This window comes from Hyaena hyaena, unplaced genomic scaffold (assembly GCF_003009895.1).
Source record: "Hyaena hyaena isolate Hyena2069 unplaced genomic scaffold, ASM300989v1 scaffold_30, whole genome shotgun sequence".
In the NCBI taxonomy this organism is placed as follows: domain Eukaryota; kingdom Metazoa; phylum Chordata; class Mammalia; order Carnivora; family Hyaenidae; genus Hyaena; species Hyaena hyaena.
In genome coordinates, this window is record NW_024080662.1 from 3,055,040 (window position 1) to 3,074,630 (window position 19,591).

Here is a 19,591-nt window from a genome sequence, read left to right on the forward strand (position 1 = left end):
CTATACCATGGAATACTACATGGCAATGAGAAAGAATGAAATCTGGCCATGTGTAGCAACATGGATGGACCTTGAGGGTGTTATGCTGAGCGAACTAAGTCAGGCAGAGAAGGACAAATTTCATATGTTTGCACGTATAGGAGGATTAGGAGGAACTTGACGGAGGAACAAGGGGGAGAAGAAGAGCGGAAATGGTGGGGGAAAGGGAGAGAGGCAAACCATGAGAGACTCTTGAATGCTGACAAAAACTGAGGACTGATGGATGTGGGGGGGGGGATGGGCATGGAGGAGGACACTTATGGGGATGAGCACTGAGTGTTGTGTGGAAACTAATTTGACAATAAACTATTTGTAAAAAAAAAATAAAAAAAATAAAAAAAAAGCTTTCTTCTCATGGCTTCCACAAGACCACACTCCCTTGTTTTCTTCACCTTTGTCCCTTTGGTGGCTGATCGTTCTTTATGACCTGTAAATACTAATGTTCCCAAATGCTCAATCCTGGGCTCTGTCCTTTTATCTGCCCTTTTCTCTAGCTATACTTTCTCCTAGGAGACGTCATGCAGATTTGTACCCTGATGACTCCAAAATATATGTGTCTACATCTAGAGCATTCCTCTAAATTCTTGACTGGTATCATTGAACTGGTCACTTTGTGTCTCCATCTGAATGTTTAGCAACATTTTATGCCTTAATATGTTCTAAGCAGAATTATTAATACCACATCCCCCGACCTATTTCTTCCCCAGTCTCCACAAGTCAATCAGTTGCTGAGGTAAAAAATTTAGGATTTATCTTTGCTTTCTTTCTCTCACTTCCTGCATCCAAACCATCAGCAATATTAACAGACAATATTCTTCATCTCTCATCGTTCAGATATATTTATAAAAGCACTTACATGAACATGCATATATATGGCTTTTGGCTTAATTGAAATAGACTCCAAACACATATTACTCTGGAACTTAACTTTTTTCGTTGACATCCCTGTGCCAGTAAATGCAGATCCAGCTCTATTTTTTTTCTCCCAATTTCTTAATGGATCTCTAAATATATACAAATATCTGTAGTTTTATATATACACAGGATCACAATATATTTACTGGGTTGTGGTGGTAATATTCTTTTTTTTTCCTATCACTTCCTCCTTCCTTCGTTTCTCAAATGAAGGATAATCAAGATAACTCAACTAGAGGCACCTGGGTGGCTCAGCCAGTTAAGTGTCCAACTCGATCTCACAGTTCATGGGATTGAGCCCCATGACAGGCTCTGTGCCACTAGCACTTGGGATTCTCTCTCTGCCCCTCCATCATTTGCATGTGTGCGTGCTCTCTCTCAATAAATAAATAAACCTTAAAAATGTTTTAAAAAGATAACTAGATGGTATATATTCATCTGTATCTTTCTTCATACTCAAAAAGTTAAAAAAAAAACCCAACCATATGTGTATATATAAGTTTAAGCATTTTAAGCTTTTCCCATTCAACAAATCCCAAAACCTTATGGAAACTCCTCCAGAACATCTAGTATAGTGAAAATTCATTCTTTTAAATGACAGTGTTAGCATTCCTTGGTATAAATATTGCAAAATGTATTCTTCCATTCTTCCATTCCATTGTTTATGACCATACTCTTTATTTTCCCCGATACAAGTAATGATACAATATCTTTGTACATTTATTCTTTGCACAGTATTTTTATTTCTATAAACTAGAATTTCAGAAATAGAATTTGCTGAGTCAAAGGATACACACATGTTTTTATTAAATTGTAAATAGATACAATTATTAATCAAGCAGAGGGTAGACAAAATAACAGTAAAACAACTATGTACTTACCACCAATTTAAGAAACAGAGCTTTAGCCATTCTCTGAAGCCTCCTGGGTGCTCCCATATGATTCCTTTTCCCCCTATAGAAAAAAAAATCTGATTTTTTTTTACTTCTTCCTTCAATTTTCCCTTTGAGTTTTGTCATGTTTTTAAAAAATGTCTGGTTCTTTCTTTTTAGGGGAGAGGAGCAGAGAGAAAGAGAGAGTCTCAAGCAGGCTCCACACTGTCAATGCAGAGCCTGATGTGGGGCTTCATCTCACAAGCTGTGAGATCATGACCTGAGCCAAAATCAAGATTCAGATGCTTATCCAACTGAGCTACCCCTGAATTTTGTTTAAATCCCTGCATAATCTGTTAATTTTGACTTGTAAAACTTCATATAAATGGAAAAAAATTATATATTCTTTTATGTCTTTTTTTCCTGCTCATGTTCCTGAGATTTTTTATTTTTTAAACATTTACTTATTTTTTTGTTTGTTTGAGAGACAGAGCATAAGCGGGGGAGGGTCAGAGAGAGAGGGAGACACAGAAGCAGGCTCCAAACTCTGAGCTGTCAGCATAGAGCCTGATGTGGGACTTGAACCCACAAATCATGAGATCATGATGTGAGCCAAAGTCAGATGCTTAACTGACAGAGCCATTCAGGTGCCCCTGTTCCCGAGATTTAACCATTTTGATAGGTGTAGCTGGAAATTTCATTTTATTTTTTATTTGGGGGAGGGTAGAGAGAGAGGGACAGCGGATTTGAAGCAGGCTCTAGGCTGAGAGTGGAGAGCTCGATGTGGGGCTTGAACTCATGAACTGTGAGATCATGGCCTGAGCTGAATTTGGACACTTAACCAATTGAGCCACCCAGGTGCCCATTTTCAAATGGTGTTTTATCATTCATCACATAAATATACTACAATTGAAGGGACATTTGCCAATACTGCTATGAACATTTCCAAACATGGCCTTTGTGGTACATGTGCAAGTTTCTCTAGTTTGCATATCTAAGAGTGTAATTGTTGGGCTGTAGTATATGCCCATAATCAACTTTACTAGGTAATGTCAAATTGTTTTTCAAAGCCGTTATACCAATTAACACTTCCACTAACACTGCATTGAGTCTGATTTTCCTAAAACATCTTTTCAATATTTCTTAGCTATTAATTTTTCCTCTTTGGTGATATTTGCCAATTTAAAAAATTGGGTTGTCTTTTTCTGATTTGCATGAGTTTGTTATATATGCTAGATCAGCGCCATGCAACAGAAATAAAGTGCAATTTTTTGTACAAAATTAAAAAATTTTTACAAAATTACAAAAATGTAATTTCCAATATTCTAGAAGCCACATTTAAAACAGTGATAAGAAACAGGCCAAATTAATTTTAATAATATTTTTTACTTAATACAATCTACTTACCAAAATATTATCATTTCAACATGTAATGCATAAAAAAATTTTTTTTGTACAACTCTTTGCAATCTGGTATCTATTTCATACTTACAACACATCTTAATTTGGCCTAGTTACATTTTAAGTACTCATCAGGCTCATGTGGTTAATAGCCACTGTACTGAGGTGTAGATACTTTTGTTGTTATTATGTATGTTACAGGTCTTTCCTTCCAGTTTATGATTTTTCCTTCTACTTTTTGTCTTTTGACAACAAAGTTTCAAGGGAGCTGAATTTTGACTTCTTTGGTCTACACTTTGAATTTTAAGAACATTTTTTTCTACCACATAGGCATGTACCAAAGATAATGTATTATTCTACATTTTATTTTAAATCTTTTCATGTTTTGCCTTTTATATTGAAGTCTTTAATCCATCTGGAATTGACTTTTGGGTTAAATGAGGATCCGTTTTTACTTGCTCTCCAGATGGATAACCCAGCTCTGATATTCTGGTGTTGGTGTTGTTTTTGTAAATAGTATGTTTTATTTGCTTGTACTTTCTAACTGCTGGATCACGGAAATGCAGTTGACTTATTTTTTTATCTGAAAAACTGGAAGAAATGTCTTTAGTTCTTATTCTGTAAATTATTTGGGGTTCTCTAAATAGATAATCATATCACTTGTAAATAATAACTGTCCTTTTCATTCCTTACATGTTTTCTTTCATTGTTTTATTTTGTTGGCTAGGACTCAAGTACAATGTTGAAAAGAAATGATGTAGCAAAAAAAGAAAAAAGAAAAAAGAAATGGTGATAGCAAACATTTAAAAATATTTTTTAGTGTTTGTTTATTTTTGAGAGACAGAGACATTGCATGAGTGGGGCAGGGGCAGAGAGAGAGAGAGACACAGAATCTGAAGCAGGCTCCAGGCTCTGAGCTGTCAGCACTGAGCCTGATGCAGGGCTTGAACCCACAGACTGTAAGATCATGACTTGAGCCAAAGTCGGTCGCTCAACTGACTGAGCCACCCAGTCACCCCACAATGTTTTTTCTTTTTAATTCTAAAAAAATTTTAAAAATGCTTTATCTCACAATTATGTATCATGTTTGCTCTAGATCTTTATCAGGTTAAGGCAGTTTCCTTCTATTCCTGGTTTGTTAAAGGGTTCCCCCCGCCCTTTTTCTGTTTTTCAAATTAAGAATGGTTACTGAATGTTAACACTTTTGCCTGTATCTAAAAGCATTTGGTCGTACCATCTTGTATTAGCTTTCAGTTGCTGCTGTAACAAATTGCTACAAACTTAGAAGCTTGAGACAACATAAATTTCTGCACACCAGAAATCCAGTATGGGTCTAACTGAACTAAAAATGGTGTTGGCAGGCTGCATTCCATTCTGGAGGCTCGGGGAGGAAATCTATTTCCTGCTCATTTGGGTTATAGGCAGAATTCAGTTCCTAGAGGTTGTAGGACCACAGTGCCTGTTTTCTTGCTGGCTGTAAAATGAGTGAGAGTTATTCTCATTTTGCAGAGGCTGTCACATTCCTTGGCTCATGGCAGTTTTCTTCCATTTTCAAAGCCAGCAACAGGCAGGTTGAGTCCTTGCCCTTTTTCTTCTCTCTTACCAACCCTTTTGCCTTCCTCTTCCATTTTTAAGGATTTGTTTTTAGACCGGGCCCAGATAATCCAAGATAACCTCCCCATATCAAGGTGTGGAACTCAGTCACATTCAAGTCCCTTTTGCCACACAAAGAAAAATATTCAGGTTCCAGGGATCAGGAAGTGGACATTGTTAGGAGCTATTATTCTGCCTACCACACCATCAAAATTTGTTAATATGGTGAATTACTTTAAAAAGTTTGCAATATTGAACCCTAACTTTCATTCCTGAAATAAATTCAACTTTATTATGATTTTTATCATTTTGGATTTGCTTTAATATTTTGTTCAGGATTATTCCATCTTTGTTCAAGAATAAGAATAGCTTGGGGCACCTGGGTGGCTTAGTCGGTTAAGTGTCCAACTTTCGCTTAGGTCATGATCTCGCGGTTCGTGGGTTCGAGCCCCGCATCGGGCTCTGTGATGACTGCCAGCTCAGAGCCTGGAGCCTGTTTCAGATTCTGTGCCTCCCTCTCTCTCTGACCCTCCCCTGCTCACGCTGTTTCTCTCTCCTAGAAATAAATAAATAAAACAAAAAAAAACAATTAAAAAAAAAAAGAATAAGAATAGCTTGTAACTTTTTCCTTTTTTTGTCCTATCTTTGTCTGGGTCTGTCTATCCATCTATCCCTTCCTTTCTTTTTGAGGAAAAATTGATTACTGATTTTTTATTAAAAAATTTTTAAAAATGTTGGGGCGCCTGGGTGGCTTAGTCGGTTAAGCGTCCGACTTTCGCTTAGGTCATGATCTCGCGGTTCGTGGGTTCGAGCCCCGCGTCGGGCTCTGTGCTGGCTGCCGGCTCAGAGCCTGGAGCCTGTTTCAATCTGTGACTCCCTCTCTCCCTGACCCTCCCCTGCTCACGCTGTCTCTCTCTCTCCTAGAAATAAAACATTAAAAAAAAAATTTAAAAAAAATGTTTTTTAAATGTTTTATTTATTTTGAGAGTGAGCGAGGGAGGGACAGAGAAAGAGGGAGAGAGAGAATCCCAACTAGGCTCCATGCTCAGACTGTGAGATCATGACATGAGCTGAAATGAAGAGCCAGACACTTAACTGATGAGCCACCCAGGCATCCCAGATTACTGATTAATTTTTTCATAGTTTTAGGAACAGATAGGTTTTTCATTTCTCACTAAGTCAGTTTTGCTAATTTGTATTATGTTAGAAAGTTACCCAAGTTGATTTAAGTTTTCAGATCTATTGGTATCAGATTGTTCATTTTTTGGGTTAATTTTATAATCTCAGTAGTTTCCATAGTTTTGTCCCTCTTTTCATTATTTGTATCTTCTATTTCTCCCGCAATTTGTCAGAAGTTGGTCGAATTGTTCGTTCAGGAAGAATAAATTGTTGGCTTTGTGCATCTTCTCCGTTGTACGTACTTTCTTTCATTAATTTTGTACTCTGATCTTTTTCTTTACTTAAGTTTGACATATAATTGTCAATTTTGTCTCCCCCCTTAAGTATTTAAATTCCTAACTTTCCTCTAATTACTGCTTTATCTATGATTTTGATATTTCACTACTTATTCTAGTTTTATTGAGAAATGATTGCTATAAATCAGTGTAAGTTTAAGGCATACAGTATGATGGTCTGATTTACGTATATGGTGAAGTAATTACCACATTAGGTTCAGCTAACATACATCATCTCATATAGATACCAAAAAAAGAAAAAAGAAAAAATTTTTCCTAGTGAGGAGAATCCAGGAATTACTATTCATTGTCCTTCAGCATCAATTATTTTGTGATTCCCAGTATAGTTTTTTTTTCTGACCAATGAGTTATTTACAAGCATGCTTTTGAATATTCAAATATGTTTTTCCCCCATTAGTGATTTCTAACTTAATTGCATGTTTGTTAGAGAACATGGCTTATGCAACACCAATCATCTGAAATTTGTTGAGAATTACAAATTCTCATGGACATACAAATATCTACATGGACATACATGAGGTCAATTTTCATAAATATCCCATATGTGTACATTAGGATATGAATACTCTAGAGTGCAACATTTCATGTCTATTAATTCAATCTCCTTTTTTAAAAAATTTATTTATTTTGAGAGAGAGAAAGAGAGAGAGAGAGAAAATGAGCAGGGGAGGGGCAGAGAGGGAGGTAGAGAGAGAATCCTAAGCAGGCTTCGTACTGTCAGCACAGAGCCAGACATGGGGCTCCTATTCACAGACCCTGAGATAATGACCTGAGCTGAAATCCAGAGTCAGACCTTTAACAGACCAAGCCACCCAGGTGTCCCTCAATTTTCTTAATTATGTTGCTTGTATCTTCTGATTCTTGTCTGTGAGATCTATCCATTATATTGAGGTGTATTAAAATCTCCACTACAGGGGAATCTGGGTGGCTTAGTCAGTTAAGTGTTCAACTTTTGCTTAGGTCATGATCTCGCGGTTCGTGGGTTCGAGCCCCACGTCGGGGCTGACTGCCAGCCCAGAGCCTGGAGCCTATTTCAGAGTCTGTATCTTCCTCTCTCTCTGACCCTCCCCTGCTCATGCTGTCTCTCTCTCTCTCTCTCTCTCTCTCCTAGAAATAAAAATATAAAAAAAAATTAAAATCTCTACTACAGTGGGAAATTTATACATTTTTCTTGTAGTTCTGTCGAAGTTTGCTTTCAGTATTTTAAGGACATGTAATTATATGCATGCATGGTTAGAATTTTGAGGTCCTAGGGTCCTGAACTCATCATTACTTAGTAACCTTCATTTATTCTTAGTTTGTCTGATGTTCCCGGTAGGCTTTCTACTGATATATTACACTGACATCTTTTTCCATCCTTCTATATTTTTCTATGTTCTTGGTTTTGAGAATGTTTCAAAAATAGCATATTGTTGGATTTTGTCTGTTTACGTTCTTATTTAAAATTGGAGATGTTATTTGATTTACATTTACTGTAGTTACTGAGATATTTGCATTTATTTTTACCATATTTTTGTGATTTCTATTTGTTTCACTATTTCTTTTTTCACCATACGTTGCTTCTTTTTGTAATTTTATTCTATTTCTTCCTTCTATTAATTTAAAAATTAAAATTCTCTTAGTAGTTACCTGAGATATTTTAACTTGAACACTTAAAGAATAAAGCTTACTCAGTATTTTTGCCCCCTTCCCAAATAATACAAGGATTCTGGAAAACTTTTAACTCCAATCACCATCCCTACCCTTCCCACTTTCCAAGTATAACTTTGTTGTCCAAGATATTAGTTCTATCCTGCTTTACTCTATTAACCACACACGTTATTAGTATTATTCCTTTATTACATTTTTAGTTTTAACCATACCAATTTCTTTGGTCATTGTTCCTTCTTGTATCAGGGAGTATTTTCTGTTGGTGGTAAATTCCAGATTTTTGTCTGAAAATATCTTGAATCACATAGCCAGGTTCAAATCCTGGCTCTACCAATCCTTAAGTTATGTGACTCTAGGTAAGTACCTTGACCTCTAGGATCTTTGGTTTATTACTCTGTTAAAATGAGTTTCATCCTTTGCTGGGAGAGACAAGGCTGGGAGGGAGGATGCACTAAGTAGCCCCTGAGATCCAAGATGCCAAGATCCAAAACACAACAGAACAAAGACTATAATCACTTCCCTGAGTGTTTGATACTCTTGTGGATAAGACGAGATTAACACATATTGAAAAGAAATCAGCTAATAATATTCCCGTGTGCTTTGTGGCTAAGTGTATGGCTCTTTCAGGTCACCACTTTCAAGCCCAGTGAAAGGGTTGGCTCCTAGGGGCTTATGAAGGAGTCTTCACAGGAGGCGTGCTTACCTGGATGTCAGCAGCCTATCAGCTGCTCAACAATGTACTCTTGACAGAAAAATCCAACGTGAACACTTCAGGAGTTTCTAAAAGAAAAAGAGTAGAAAAAGGTAAGGTTTTCAAAAAAGTAGTGAAGTATTTATTACACCTGGCACATACAGGCCAAACACTATAAAATATGAGAGACAATAATGCTTCTGCCTACAATGAACTTACAAGAGTTGGGAAGATAGTTAGGTAATGAAAGCCAGTTAACAAAGAGGTATGGAAGAGAAAAGACAACTACAGAGTATACTACTACCATAGAGGAAGATGCTCAGTTAACATAAATAATGTATGTGATAGGACTCAATATAGATTGTGTATCGTTTTGTCGATTCCCCTTGTGTTGAGATCTGCAGACTGAACATGATTAAAAATCAATTGTAATTATACCCTTTTCTCTAAGGAATTCCAGAGCTAAAGGGTGTGATAGATTTGTATAGAACAGTTGAAATAACCATTATTCTAAAGGAAGCTATCTTTCTTTTGTAAACTGATTAAATCTAAAATAACTTTCAATTATGTTGGACTTTAGGTAGCTACATAAATTTATAAGGTAGCTAATTCTTTAGTTCATGGCTATTAGTTTAAGTACTTTCTTAGACAATATCACATTTGATGTTCCCTAAATGCTAAGATTTTGGTTGTATATATCTCTATCCTACAGGGAAGTAAATATATATTTAAACCACTTGATCCAAGTTTTTCATTTGTAGAGTTATACATTTTGTTCTAAAAACTGTCTCATTATATTTTTAATTAACAGAAAGGAATTAATTTCATTTGTAACAGAATAATTTGTTGATCTATTAAAATTAAGCAGTAAATCACCATAAAAAACACAGTATATAACAGCTTCTAAATAACTAATTCATGTTTCTATTCAAATGCTACGATGGACCTGTATGTATTTTTTTGAGGGGGGGGTTAATATACAATTAAAGTAACAGCTAATTTTGGGTTCCTAGAAACCAAATAAAGAAAAATACATTTTTGGAATATGTAATACACACGATTCCTCTATTTAAAAGCACACTGAGGGAGAAAAGAATAAATAGATAAGGATCATGTCAGCTGGGAATGGATTCAAGATAATGTTTAAATAATCATGGAAAGTGAGTAAGTATCTCACAAACTGTTGTGATCTACATGAGTCTTGTACTGGCAAGCCTGAACTTTCAAACATTTGATCTTGATATAACCCAGCCTTGGGTATGTATTCATGTATACTCCACTCCCAAACTGCCTCTGTGATACCATATTCAACCTTTCATATATTAGCAGATGACTATTAACCACAGGCTATGGCTGCCAGAATAGGCCTGACTCTGCCAAGGTAAGAGTTTATGTGGGAGCACATGCGTAGAGACACAACTGCCCACACTGCCCTGCTCCCACTGCCAATGTTGGCCTTGTTGCCACTGTCAACTCTGCCCCCTCTTGGCAAAGCAAGGAACTTTGAGGAGTCCCAGGAGTGAAGGCGTGGGGCTTGCTGGTCTCTTCCGAATTGGCATCTCTTGAGCACAACCAGTCTCCCGATAATACTCACCTGGGGAAAAGATTTGGTGAGAGAAGAGTAGGATGGGAAGAGGCAAGAGTAAGTGATTAGGAGTGGTTTCCCCATTCAGCTTCAGCTGTGGGTTCAAGGGTGGGGACGACTATTTCCCTCTCTCTAGAGCTTTAGCCAGGTTCCCATGTGAAGCAGGAGAGCTTTGGCCTGGACACACTGGGGGGCGCAGGGAAGGTACTGCCCAGTGGCACTTTAGAGTACCTCACTATCTTGATTGTACTGCTTCTGTGTCAGTTCTGTCTTGCCAGTATATTACCTTAAACATTTTGTTTACAAATAGTAGTTTTGAAGACGGTGCTCAAGGGATCACCTGGTGCCTCTGCCATCCCCTCAGCTACATATTTTTTCTTTTCCCAACTCTTTACAAGGTACCTGGAGCCCAACTGTGGACAATGTCCAACTTTTGGCCTTGTGTCTCCCCTAAGGCAAGAGATGCCTGAGTCAACTTTGTTTCAAAGTCACTAAAGGCTACGCTGGGGTCCCCTGAGAATGGAGTGGTCTGGGTCAACAGGAAGCATTAATGGCAGGAACAATCATGAAGGTTTTTATGCTCTTCAGAGCACTAGGGATAAATGCTTCTTATGTTTCACCTTAAGATGTTTGATATTTTCCCTTCAAACACATTTGCAGAGGGCTTTATGTAACAGAAAAGGAGACATTCAATATATAATAATGCTAAAGACCAAATTATTCCACAGCTTTGATCAAGAGGCCACGCCCAAGAATATGTTCTGAAGATATGTTCTCTTTGGATTTAAAATATATGCACAGAAAAAGCACTGGTACAACAACAGATGAAGGCATTTAATAGTATTCAATCCTCCAATCCTTTTCTTGCATGAAAAGTCACCATGCCCAGTGTCACATACTAGAAAGTGGCAGGGCTGGTACACTTAACCACTGCCCTGAAATGTCTGATTAGGCGCTGACATGGACTGAAGGTTTAGAGCTTTACAAATAGTCTCTCATTTAACCCTTAACAGCAGTGAGAGGACCTGTCCCCATTAATATCCTCATCTTAACAATGAGAAAAAAAAAAGCACTGAAAAATTATGTAACATTCATGGTCTGTAAAGAAGTGGTCACTGTCTGTAAAGAAGTGGTCACTGGAGACTTGAACCTAGGGAGTCAGATAGGCCCTGTACCTGGATCCCATGCCTAAAGGCAACAGGAAAAAAAAAAAAACAACACCCAAAAATAACAACCCCAAAATGGTCCCCAAATGAGAAACAATGATGCTAAAACGCGATAGACACTGCCTGCGTAAGCATTTACACATGCAGGCGCGCACACCTGCGCGCGCACACTTACAGGATATAAAAAAGAGCTAATGAAGGATGTCAATTCGCTTAGGTCACATTTCAGTAATTAGGACACATACCGTCTTGGTTTAGGCTGCTGTAACACTGGGCTGTGGGGCTATAAACAACCGAAATTTATTTCTGACAGTTCTGCACGCTGGGAATCGGAGAGCAGGGTGCCGGCATGGCTGCGGTCTGCTGGGGGAACTCTTCAGGGTTGTAGCCGGCCCCTTCTCCTTGAATCTTCCCTCACGTGGCAGACAGCACAGTAAGAGCGCTCAACGGGGTCCCTTATATAAGGGCACTAATTCCACTCAGGAGGGCTCCACCCTCAAGACCTAATCACCTCAAACGCCCTATTTCCTAATACCTAGGAGGTGAGGGTTTTCAACGGTGTGAATTGGGTGGGTGGGAGGCACACGAACATTCAGTCCACAACACAGACTTCCGTGCGGCTCTTTGCTGGTAAAATCCTATCCAAAGTTATAGCGATCCTGTGAACTCCCAATTTCAAAACGATCAGTTGCCATGAACCCTTCAACGTCCTGAGCGTTTAGTTAAACGCTTTACGCATTCTTGTTTCTCCTTCCAAAAATAAGAACTAAAAACCCTGGCTCTTTCAAGGTGTCCCATCTTGTCATCTTTGCAGGCTGCAGTGATTAGCAGCCTTTAAACAGGATGTTTGTTCCAAGGCCTTAGGAACCCCACGGAAGACTGGCGCGGTGGCCGGCCGAGTTGCGTGGGGGGGGTGGGGTGGGGGGGGAGTTTCAGATGACCCAGAGGGAGGCGGGAAGGAGGAGGGGGCGTCCGGGGAGCTCGGGCTCCGGGCGAATCCCTGGCCTGGCTCCGTTTCCGTACCTGCTGAGGGGCGAGATGAAGAGGCAAGGGAGAGAGAGCGCGAGGAAGAGAGAGAAAGGAGAGAAGGGAGACAGGCTCGGGAGGAGCGGCGACCGCGGTACCTCAGAGTCCCGGGGCCCGGGGGAGGGGCCGTCGTCGGCGCGGCCGCGGACGTCGGTGCTACGGTCGGCGGGGCAGGAAGGTTAGAGTCCCGGCGGGCTCGGGCCCACGACGTCGCCTGCCAACAGCCCGGGGCCGGGTCACGCCTCAGTCCCCGGCCGCCTTTCTGGGCTTGAGGGAGAGGTCGCGGCAGCGCCTCCACTGGGAGTCCCGGGCGGGTCCACGGCGCTCAGGCCGGAGGCTTATTGTTCCGGGAAGCCTCGGGCAGACTCGGGCCGGCCAACCCGCCCCCGCCTGGGGGTCGCCCGGCAGCTGCGGGAGCGCCGACTGGCGGCGGACGCGCGGCCCGTGCGTGTCCCTTTAAGGGGCCGGGCCTGTGCGGCGGAGGGGCTGGCGGGGTGCGCGTCGCTCCCCGTGTGAGTGTGTGGGGGAGAGAGCGGCGGGCGGGCGCCGGAGGGAGGGAGGGAACGAGCGAGGTAGCGACGCGGGCCGCCCCTGCCGCCGCCGCCGCCGCGGTCGGACCAGCGGCCTCCTCCCCTCTCCTCCCCTCCCCTCCCGCGCGTCGCCCTGCCGCGGGGAGGGGGCTCGCGTCGCCGCCTCCAGCCGCTCCCGATGAAGCAGCTGCCGCCGCAGCCGCCTCCGAAGATGGGGGATTTCTACGACCCCGAGCACCCGACCCCTGAGTAAGTATCAGCCCCGCGGTCTCCCGCCGCCTCGGCCCGAGCCCAGGGCGGCGCGTCCTGACGGGCGGCTGCGCGGGCCGGCGCGAGGAGTAACGGGCCCGCGGTGGACTCGCGCGGGCGGCGTGGGGAGCAGGCCCGCGCCGCCGCCTCGCCCGGGCCGCCGCGGGTCGGCGGTTGGGCCCGGCGTTGGCGCGGCTGGTCGCGTCGCAGCGGCGGTTGGGCCGGGCCGGTGGGGGAGGGGCGGCCACGGCCTCCGTCGCCGCCGCGTCCTCACCGACCCGGCCGGCCCCGCGGCTCGGCGGTCTCCTCCGGCTCCCCGCGAACCCCTCATGCCGCGCCGCAGGCTCAGGGGCCGGGGCGGAGGAACTGCCAGTGTCGGAGTCAGCGAGAGGGCACCGGCGAGGGTAGGCCGCGAATCCCCGGGCTCGGGTGGAAGCCCGGCCCGTCGCCCGGCCTGTCGCCCGGCCTCCCGGCGACGGCGGCTCGGACCGGAAGGGCCTAGCGTGCGTCGCTCGGCCGGGGGCCGCGGAGGGTCCGCGCTGCACCCTTGGGTTTAATTTTTTTTTTTTTCTTTTTTTTCTTCTCCTGGAACTCGATCCCGGCCTCGGAGTGCTTCCGGCTTCAGCTTCTGCACCTTTGGCACTTGGGTTTTGTAATGGTGGCGAGGTTTGTGTGGCCCCGATGTTGAGGTGACACCGGGTTTGTTTTTCCGCCTGAAAATGAAAGCCTTCGGAGGGGCATACGTTCTCTTCCAGATTGTGGGACTTGCACACTTTCGGACACTGCTTCCTTGGTAACAGGAACCTTTTACCCTAAATGGATGACTTTCTACTTCTCATAAAGACTTAAAAACTGGGGATCGTTTGAGGATTCTCTAAAGAGACAGCGTTCTAGAAAACTGAAATACAGTTTTGCCCGGTAGTATTTTTTTCAGCCTTGGACCTTCTTCCTCTTCTTCTTCTCCTTCTTCTTCTTCTTAAACATTTCTGTGGAGGGCTGTATCTGCTGCTACTGTATCCAATATCTCCGAGAGCTTCCACTCCAGAGCCTGGATTCACTTCTTTCCCTCCGCCCTCACGACTATTGTTTTAAAAAGCTATTCTTAAACTCCATTTGCTAGTGTATCTAGACCTATGAATGTATGACTCTTTGCAAACTTTACGGTTCGTAGGGTTTTGATTGGAACTGTCACTTTTCTGAGCAGAATGATTCCAAGAGATTTGCTCTTTTGACACATTTTACCTTAGTTCTGCTATGGCTCTTTTTTTTTTTTTTTTAAACTCTTTGCTGGAAACTTTGCAACTTGGTCCAGTAATGTCTGGATCTTACTTGATAGTTTTTAGATTCAGTTGCAACACAGAAGGATTCTGTTGGGGTGTTGATGGTTTCTGCACCAAAAGAGAAATACTTATTTTACCTTTCTAAACAAACCCAACTCTTACTTGGAACAGTAAGTTGTCACCACAAGGCTTTATCCTTTCATGGGTTCTTTCCTGTTAGGTTAACATTACCTTGATTAGATTTGTTTATATTTGCTACACAATCATTACTCCAGTGACAAAGCTCATGTTATGTAGGCTTTTGGTGTGAGACTTGGAAAACCTCAATTCTGTATCATTATCCAATAAACGCTATTGAACAGTTGTCTGGTACAAAATAACTTGCTAGCCCTTGATCCAACTAAATGCCTGCTTACAGTTCTTTTTACCCGGTTGTGTGGTGAAGTTCAGAGGCTTTAAGGATCACATCCTTCCACTTTTTTGGGGAAAACATAGTTTTTCATATTGTGTGGCAAAATGGACTCAGCAGTGCATCTTTGATGGATCTAAGTGGGGAAGAATCAAGAAAGTTTATTGTTTTACACAGGATCTTGAGAGTTTTTATTTTCACTGCTTTTCTGTCGCTACTGCTTTGGATTTCTAAGTTCCAAAGAGTGTGTGTGTGTGTGTGTGTGTGTGTGTGTGTGTGTGTGTATGTGTATTAACCTGCATGAAGTTTATAATTATAAAATATTTTCTGTTATAATACTGTAAGAACTAGGGGGGATCTTAGAAGGCATCCTGAACAATATCACTTGTTTTTCAGATGCAGAAACTGAAGCCTAGAGAAGTGAAGTGACAGGAAACCCTGTTGAGGTAGTGTGTATAAGCTACCAGTCAGTCATTACACCCCTGGAGAGAGAAGAGCAATACAGTGTAGGGGTAAAGAACTTGGATTTCAGAATCAGACATACCTGGGTTTGTACACTAGTTGAACCTTGGTCAAGTGACTCCATGTCTCTAAGCTTGGGTTTTCCCATCTTGAAATTGGGATCGTGATGGTAGCAACTTCATAGGGCTTTTGGGAGGATTGAATGAGAATTATGTATGAAAAGGACTTGGCACAGAGTGAGGCATCTGTAAATGCTTCTGGCTGGGGTTATCAGGGAACACTTAAAAAAAAAGTCAAGTTTGAAAAGATTAGGTGGACTTGAGGGGGTGACATGACCAAGTGTCCCTTTTAGACTTTAGGTAGTTTGAAATGGTTTTTAGACACATGAAAAAATTGAGGCACGACGTGTAAATTGAGTTTGTTTGAAGAAACAGTTGGAACCTGATGTTCTGTGTTTGTCTTGTACTCACTCTTTCATCAGGCACAGCTGTGAGACCTGGCTTTTTTCCTGTGGTATATAAGATTGTATTTCAGGTGAAAATGGCTGTAATCACCTGAGTATCTGTGCATTAGGTGTCTGCTATTGGGGCCAGGTGTTGAGGACACTGCAAATTAGATCCAGTTCAAGTCTTAAGGAACTCCTCTAATGAGAGAGACAGGCAAGTACTTAACAATGATAGAAGTGCTGTTCTTTGAACATATGCATGTCTATTTTGTGCCAGACATAGGCACACTAGGGAGGATGGTGTACAAAACACAAATTTTGGCCTTATGGGCACCCCTCCTAGGGAGGGGCGGTAATGAATAATATAGCGTGTTCAAAGGTAAGTGCTCTGAAAAATGGAGCAGGGTAAGGGGGATCCAGAATTTCTGGGATGTTGTAGTTTAAAATGTGGTAGACTGGGTGAACCTTCTTGAGAATGATATTTAGGCAAAGATTTAAAGGGGCAGGGGTTAGCTGTGTTAATATCTGGAGTGAAAGTATTCCAAGCAGAGGGAATAGCTAGTTCCAGTGTGCTGAGGCAGACCTAGTGAATTCTGCCTGGTGTGACTAGAATGGGATGAACAAAAAGAGTGATAGTAACTTGGGTCAGGGTGGGGTGCAGCTCTTATAGTGCTTTGTAGAGCCATTATAAGGACTTTGGCCAGAGTTTTCAACAGAGGAGTGACAGTGATCTGTTTTCAGCTTCAGGCCGTGGGGAGCAACAGCAAAGCAAGGAGACTTGAAGCTAGCGATCTGGGAGAGATGCTTCTGACTTATAAATGGTAACAGGACACGGTGAGAAATGATTGGATTTGGATATACATCGAAGATCAAACCAGTATGGTTTGTTGGTAGATCAGATGAGGTATGTGAGAGAGGAACCAAGGATGATTCCCGGGTTTTTGGTCTAAGCAGTTAGGAAGATGGAGTTTCGATCAGCCAAGGTAGGTATGACTTCATGACAAGAGCAAGTTTGGGAAATAGATTAGGAATTCAGTTTTAGGCGCCTTGGTGGCTCAGTCGGTTAAGTGTTGGACTTCGGCTCAGGTCATGATCTCATGGTTCGTGGGTTCGAGCCTCTTGTTAGGCTCTGTGCTGACAGGTAGTTCAGAGCCTGGACCCTGCTTTGGATCCTCTGTCTCTCTTTCTCTCTGACCTTCCCCTGCTCACGCTGCCTCTCTCACACTCTCTCTCAGAAATAAATAAAACATTAAAAAATTAAAAAAAGGAATTCGGTTTTAGACATGGTAACTTTGGGATGCCTGTTAGACATTTGGGTTTGAATTGATACCCATTTCAAACCCCTGGAGTTTAAGGGAATTGTCTGGACTAGAGATGTATTTTGTGATCATTAACTTAGCTAGTATTCAGAACTAAAACACTGGAAGAGATCACCAAGGGGGCCAGTGTAGAAGGAGACAAGAACCTGGGAGTGATTCCTTTAAATTGCAGTATTAAGAAGCTTTTATTATAGAATGCAGTGTAGGGGGCTTAACATGGATGGCATCCATAAACTTAGGAAAATTATCTGTTTACTACTTCCAACTAGCAGTTAGTATTTCTTTTAATTACCAATGTAAACAGCAAACTACAGTGCTCTGAGCAGTACTATGATTTTACTACTAGACAAGTCACAGATATTTTTATAATATACTGTGGTTTATAATATATTGTTTGTGTTTATCATTACATCTGGTTATAGTAGAGAAGAGATCTACCACTACATTGTTAAGAAGCATATATATTACTGTATCACACATTTGGATTTTTTGTCCTCCATGTAATTGGTTTCATTTATAATGGGTATTTTATTCTATGCATTTAAAAATACTAAGCTGAAAAGAAATCTGGCTTTCTCAGAGTGCTAAAATGGTCCAAAGCACAGAGAAAGTTAAACTTTGGGCTCTGGAGCCAATGGTTGCTGGTTTTAGAATTTAACCTCTTAATAACTTTATGAACCTGAGCAAGTTTCATAATTACTCTCTGCTTTGGTGGTGGTATTTATAAAGTGGGGATCATAGTAGTCTTTGTGTAGGGTTTTTATGAGGATTTAAGGACAGTGTTAGATCTTTTATGATTAGTATTGGATGCAGCTAGACAGAAGAGTACTTTTCAAGGCACCATGATAGGAAAAGCATGGTGAATTTAGGCAAAGTGTATTAAGTGGGGAAAAAAATATTTCTGCATGTTCTATTAAAATATAAAGCAGTGAGATTTGTCAAAGGCTTATAAAAATCCTTGTAATTCATCTTAGAGTGGGAATAGAGTTCGCAGGAAGCTAATAAAGAGAAGTATTACTGGGAAGGTTTCCTGGTGAAAAAGCCTGATGAACTATCTTTGTACTTAGAACAGACTATACCTCTCTAGTATTCAAGTTCCTCATTCCTCTTTTCTAGATTTCAGGCAGACCATTCTTCTGACACATGTCTTCAGAAAGGTATCAAGCAACTATTGATACAGTTGTGTTTTACTAAGAAATGTTCAAACTGCAAGACCTACTTTATACTATCAATCATACTTTCATAGTTTCCTCAGTGGGAGTTTGACATAACCAAATTTTTTTCTGCCATTTTTTTATTGTCCTGATTCCCTTTTAAAAATTGAAGTTATTATAATTTACTCTTTAACAGATATTTATAATTTTTCTTGACTTGATAATCAGTGTTTTTCTGTGAGTGTTGTCAGTTTTTGTAGAGAAGCTAGAATAGTCATATGCTGATGACAAAGGATGACTAGCCTGGGTTACAGAATCAAAAGTTGACCTTCATTTCTGTTAATTCTTCCAGAGCACTGTAGGGTACCTTATTTTGTAATGCACTAAGAGCTATTATTATAAGGCCCTGAGAGACCATTCATATTAGAAACTGAACCATTATATCTGGAAGTACCAAACATCACATTTAGAATCCTCCCTTTCTCTTTGAGAGAGATCTAATCTGGGGCAGGGGAGGCATTTTATTTTGAAAAAGTTTCAAACTTGCAGAGAAGTTGCAAGAATAGTATAATGAATTTCCATATGATGTTCACCCACATTAACCAGTAAATGAAATTTTATAATGTTTGGTGTATCTTTATATATATATGTGTGTGTGTATATATATATATATTTATATAAAGATACATGTCTTTATTTTTGTCTGAATCAAGTTGGAAACATCATGACCTTTCACCCCTAAATATCTAAATACCCAAAAAGAAGCATTCTCTTGTATAACCAATGTATAGTAATCAGATTCAGGCAATTTAATATTTGTAGCTATACTCTTAACTCATATACCATTCATATTTAAATTTTGCCAGTTGTCTCAATAGTGTCCTCTTCTCAGTGTGGGATTACAAATTTCATTTAATTGTGATATCTCTCAGTTTTTGATCTCTGAGGAGAGAGCTTTAAATTCAAGCTTTGGAGGTACTTTATTATTGCCTTTGTACTTCGACAGTTGTGATATTTCAAGAACAATAATGGTGTCTAGTAGTATGTTTTAAATAGTTTTTTTTTTTAATCACCAAAATAATAGGTGCTTATTGCAAAAGGGTAAGATAATGCAGATGATTATAGAAGAAAAAGTAAAAACCCACCCTTAACATTTCTTACCTGCTCCATCTCTCCAAATCCCACATCCAAGAGGGTAACCAGTACTAACAATTTAGTATATACCTTTCCAGACCTTTTCCTTTTTTTAATATGTAAGTGGAGTCATACTCCATTTATCATTCTTTTTTCTACATACTTTATTCTCTGCATATTTGCATTTACAGATATA

The 19,591-nt window shown here is 40.9% G+C and overlaps 1 protein-coding gene and 1 long non-coding RNA gene across 6 annotated transcripts in view; one reads left to right on the forward strand and one right to left on the reverse strand.

Annotated features, from left to right (window-relative positions):
- Positions 1-12,827, reverse strand: part of LOC120229320 — a 40,197-nt gene extending 27,370 nt beyond the window's left edge. Inside the window, exons 1-3 of one of the 3 annotated variants that reach the window (XR_005527710.1) lie at positions 12,512-12,827; positions 8,649-8,725; positions 1,836-1,908 (exon numbers count right to left, since the gene is read on the reverse strand). This is a non-coding gene — a long non-coding RNA (uncharacterized LOC120229320). Of the gene's footprint in view, positions 1-1,835; positions 1,925-8,648; positions 8,726-12,511 lie in introns of all 3 variants that reach the window. The other 2 variants (XR_005527708.1, XR_005527709.1) reach the window with 2 other exon arrangements.
- A 220-nt stretch (positions 12,828-13,047) lies between these two features.
- SETD2 (SET domain containing 2, histone lysine methyltransferase) overlaps positions 13,048-19,591 on the forward strand; it is a 122,287-nt gene continuing 115,743 nt past the window's right edge. For 2 of the 3 annotated variants that reach the window (XR_005527707.1, XM_039228243.1), the window contains exon 1: positions 13,107-13,192. Coding sequence is in view for 2 of the 3 variants with exons in the window: in XM_039228243.1 (XP_039084174.1) it covers positions 13,122-13,192 (71 nt within the window). In the remaining variant the exon portion in view is untranslated. Of the gene's footprint in view, positions 13,193-19,591 lie in introns of all 3 variants that reach the window. The other variant, XM_039228242.1, reaches the window with a different exon arrangement.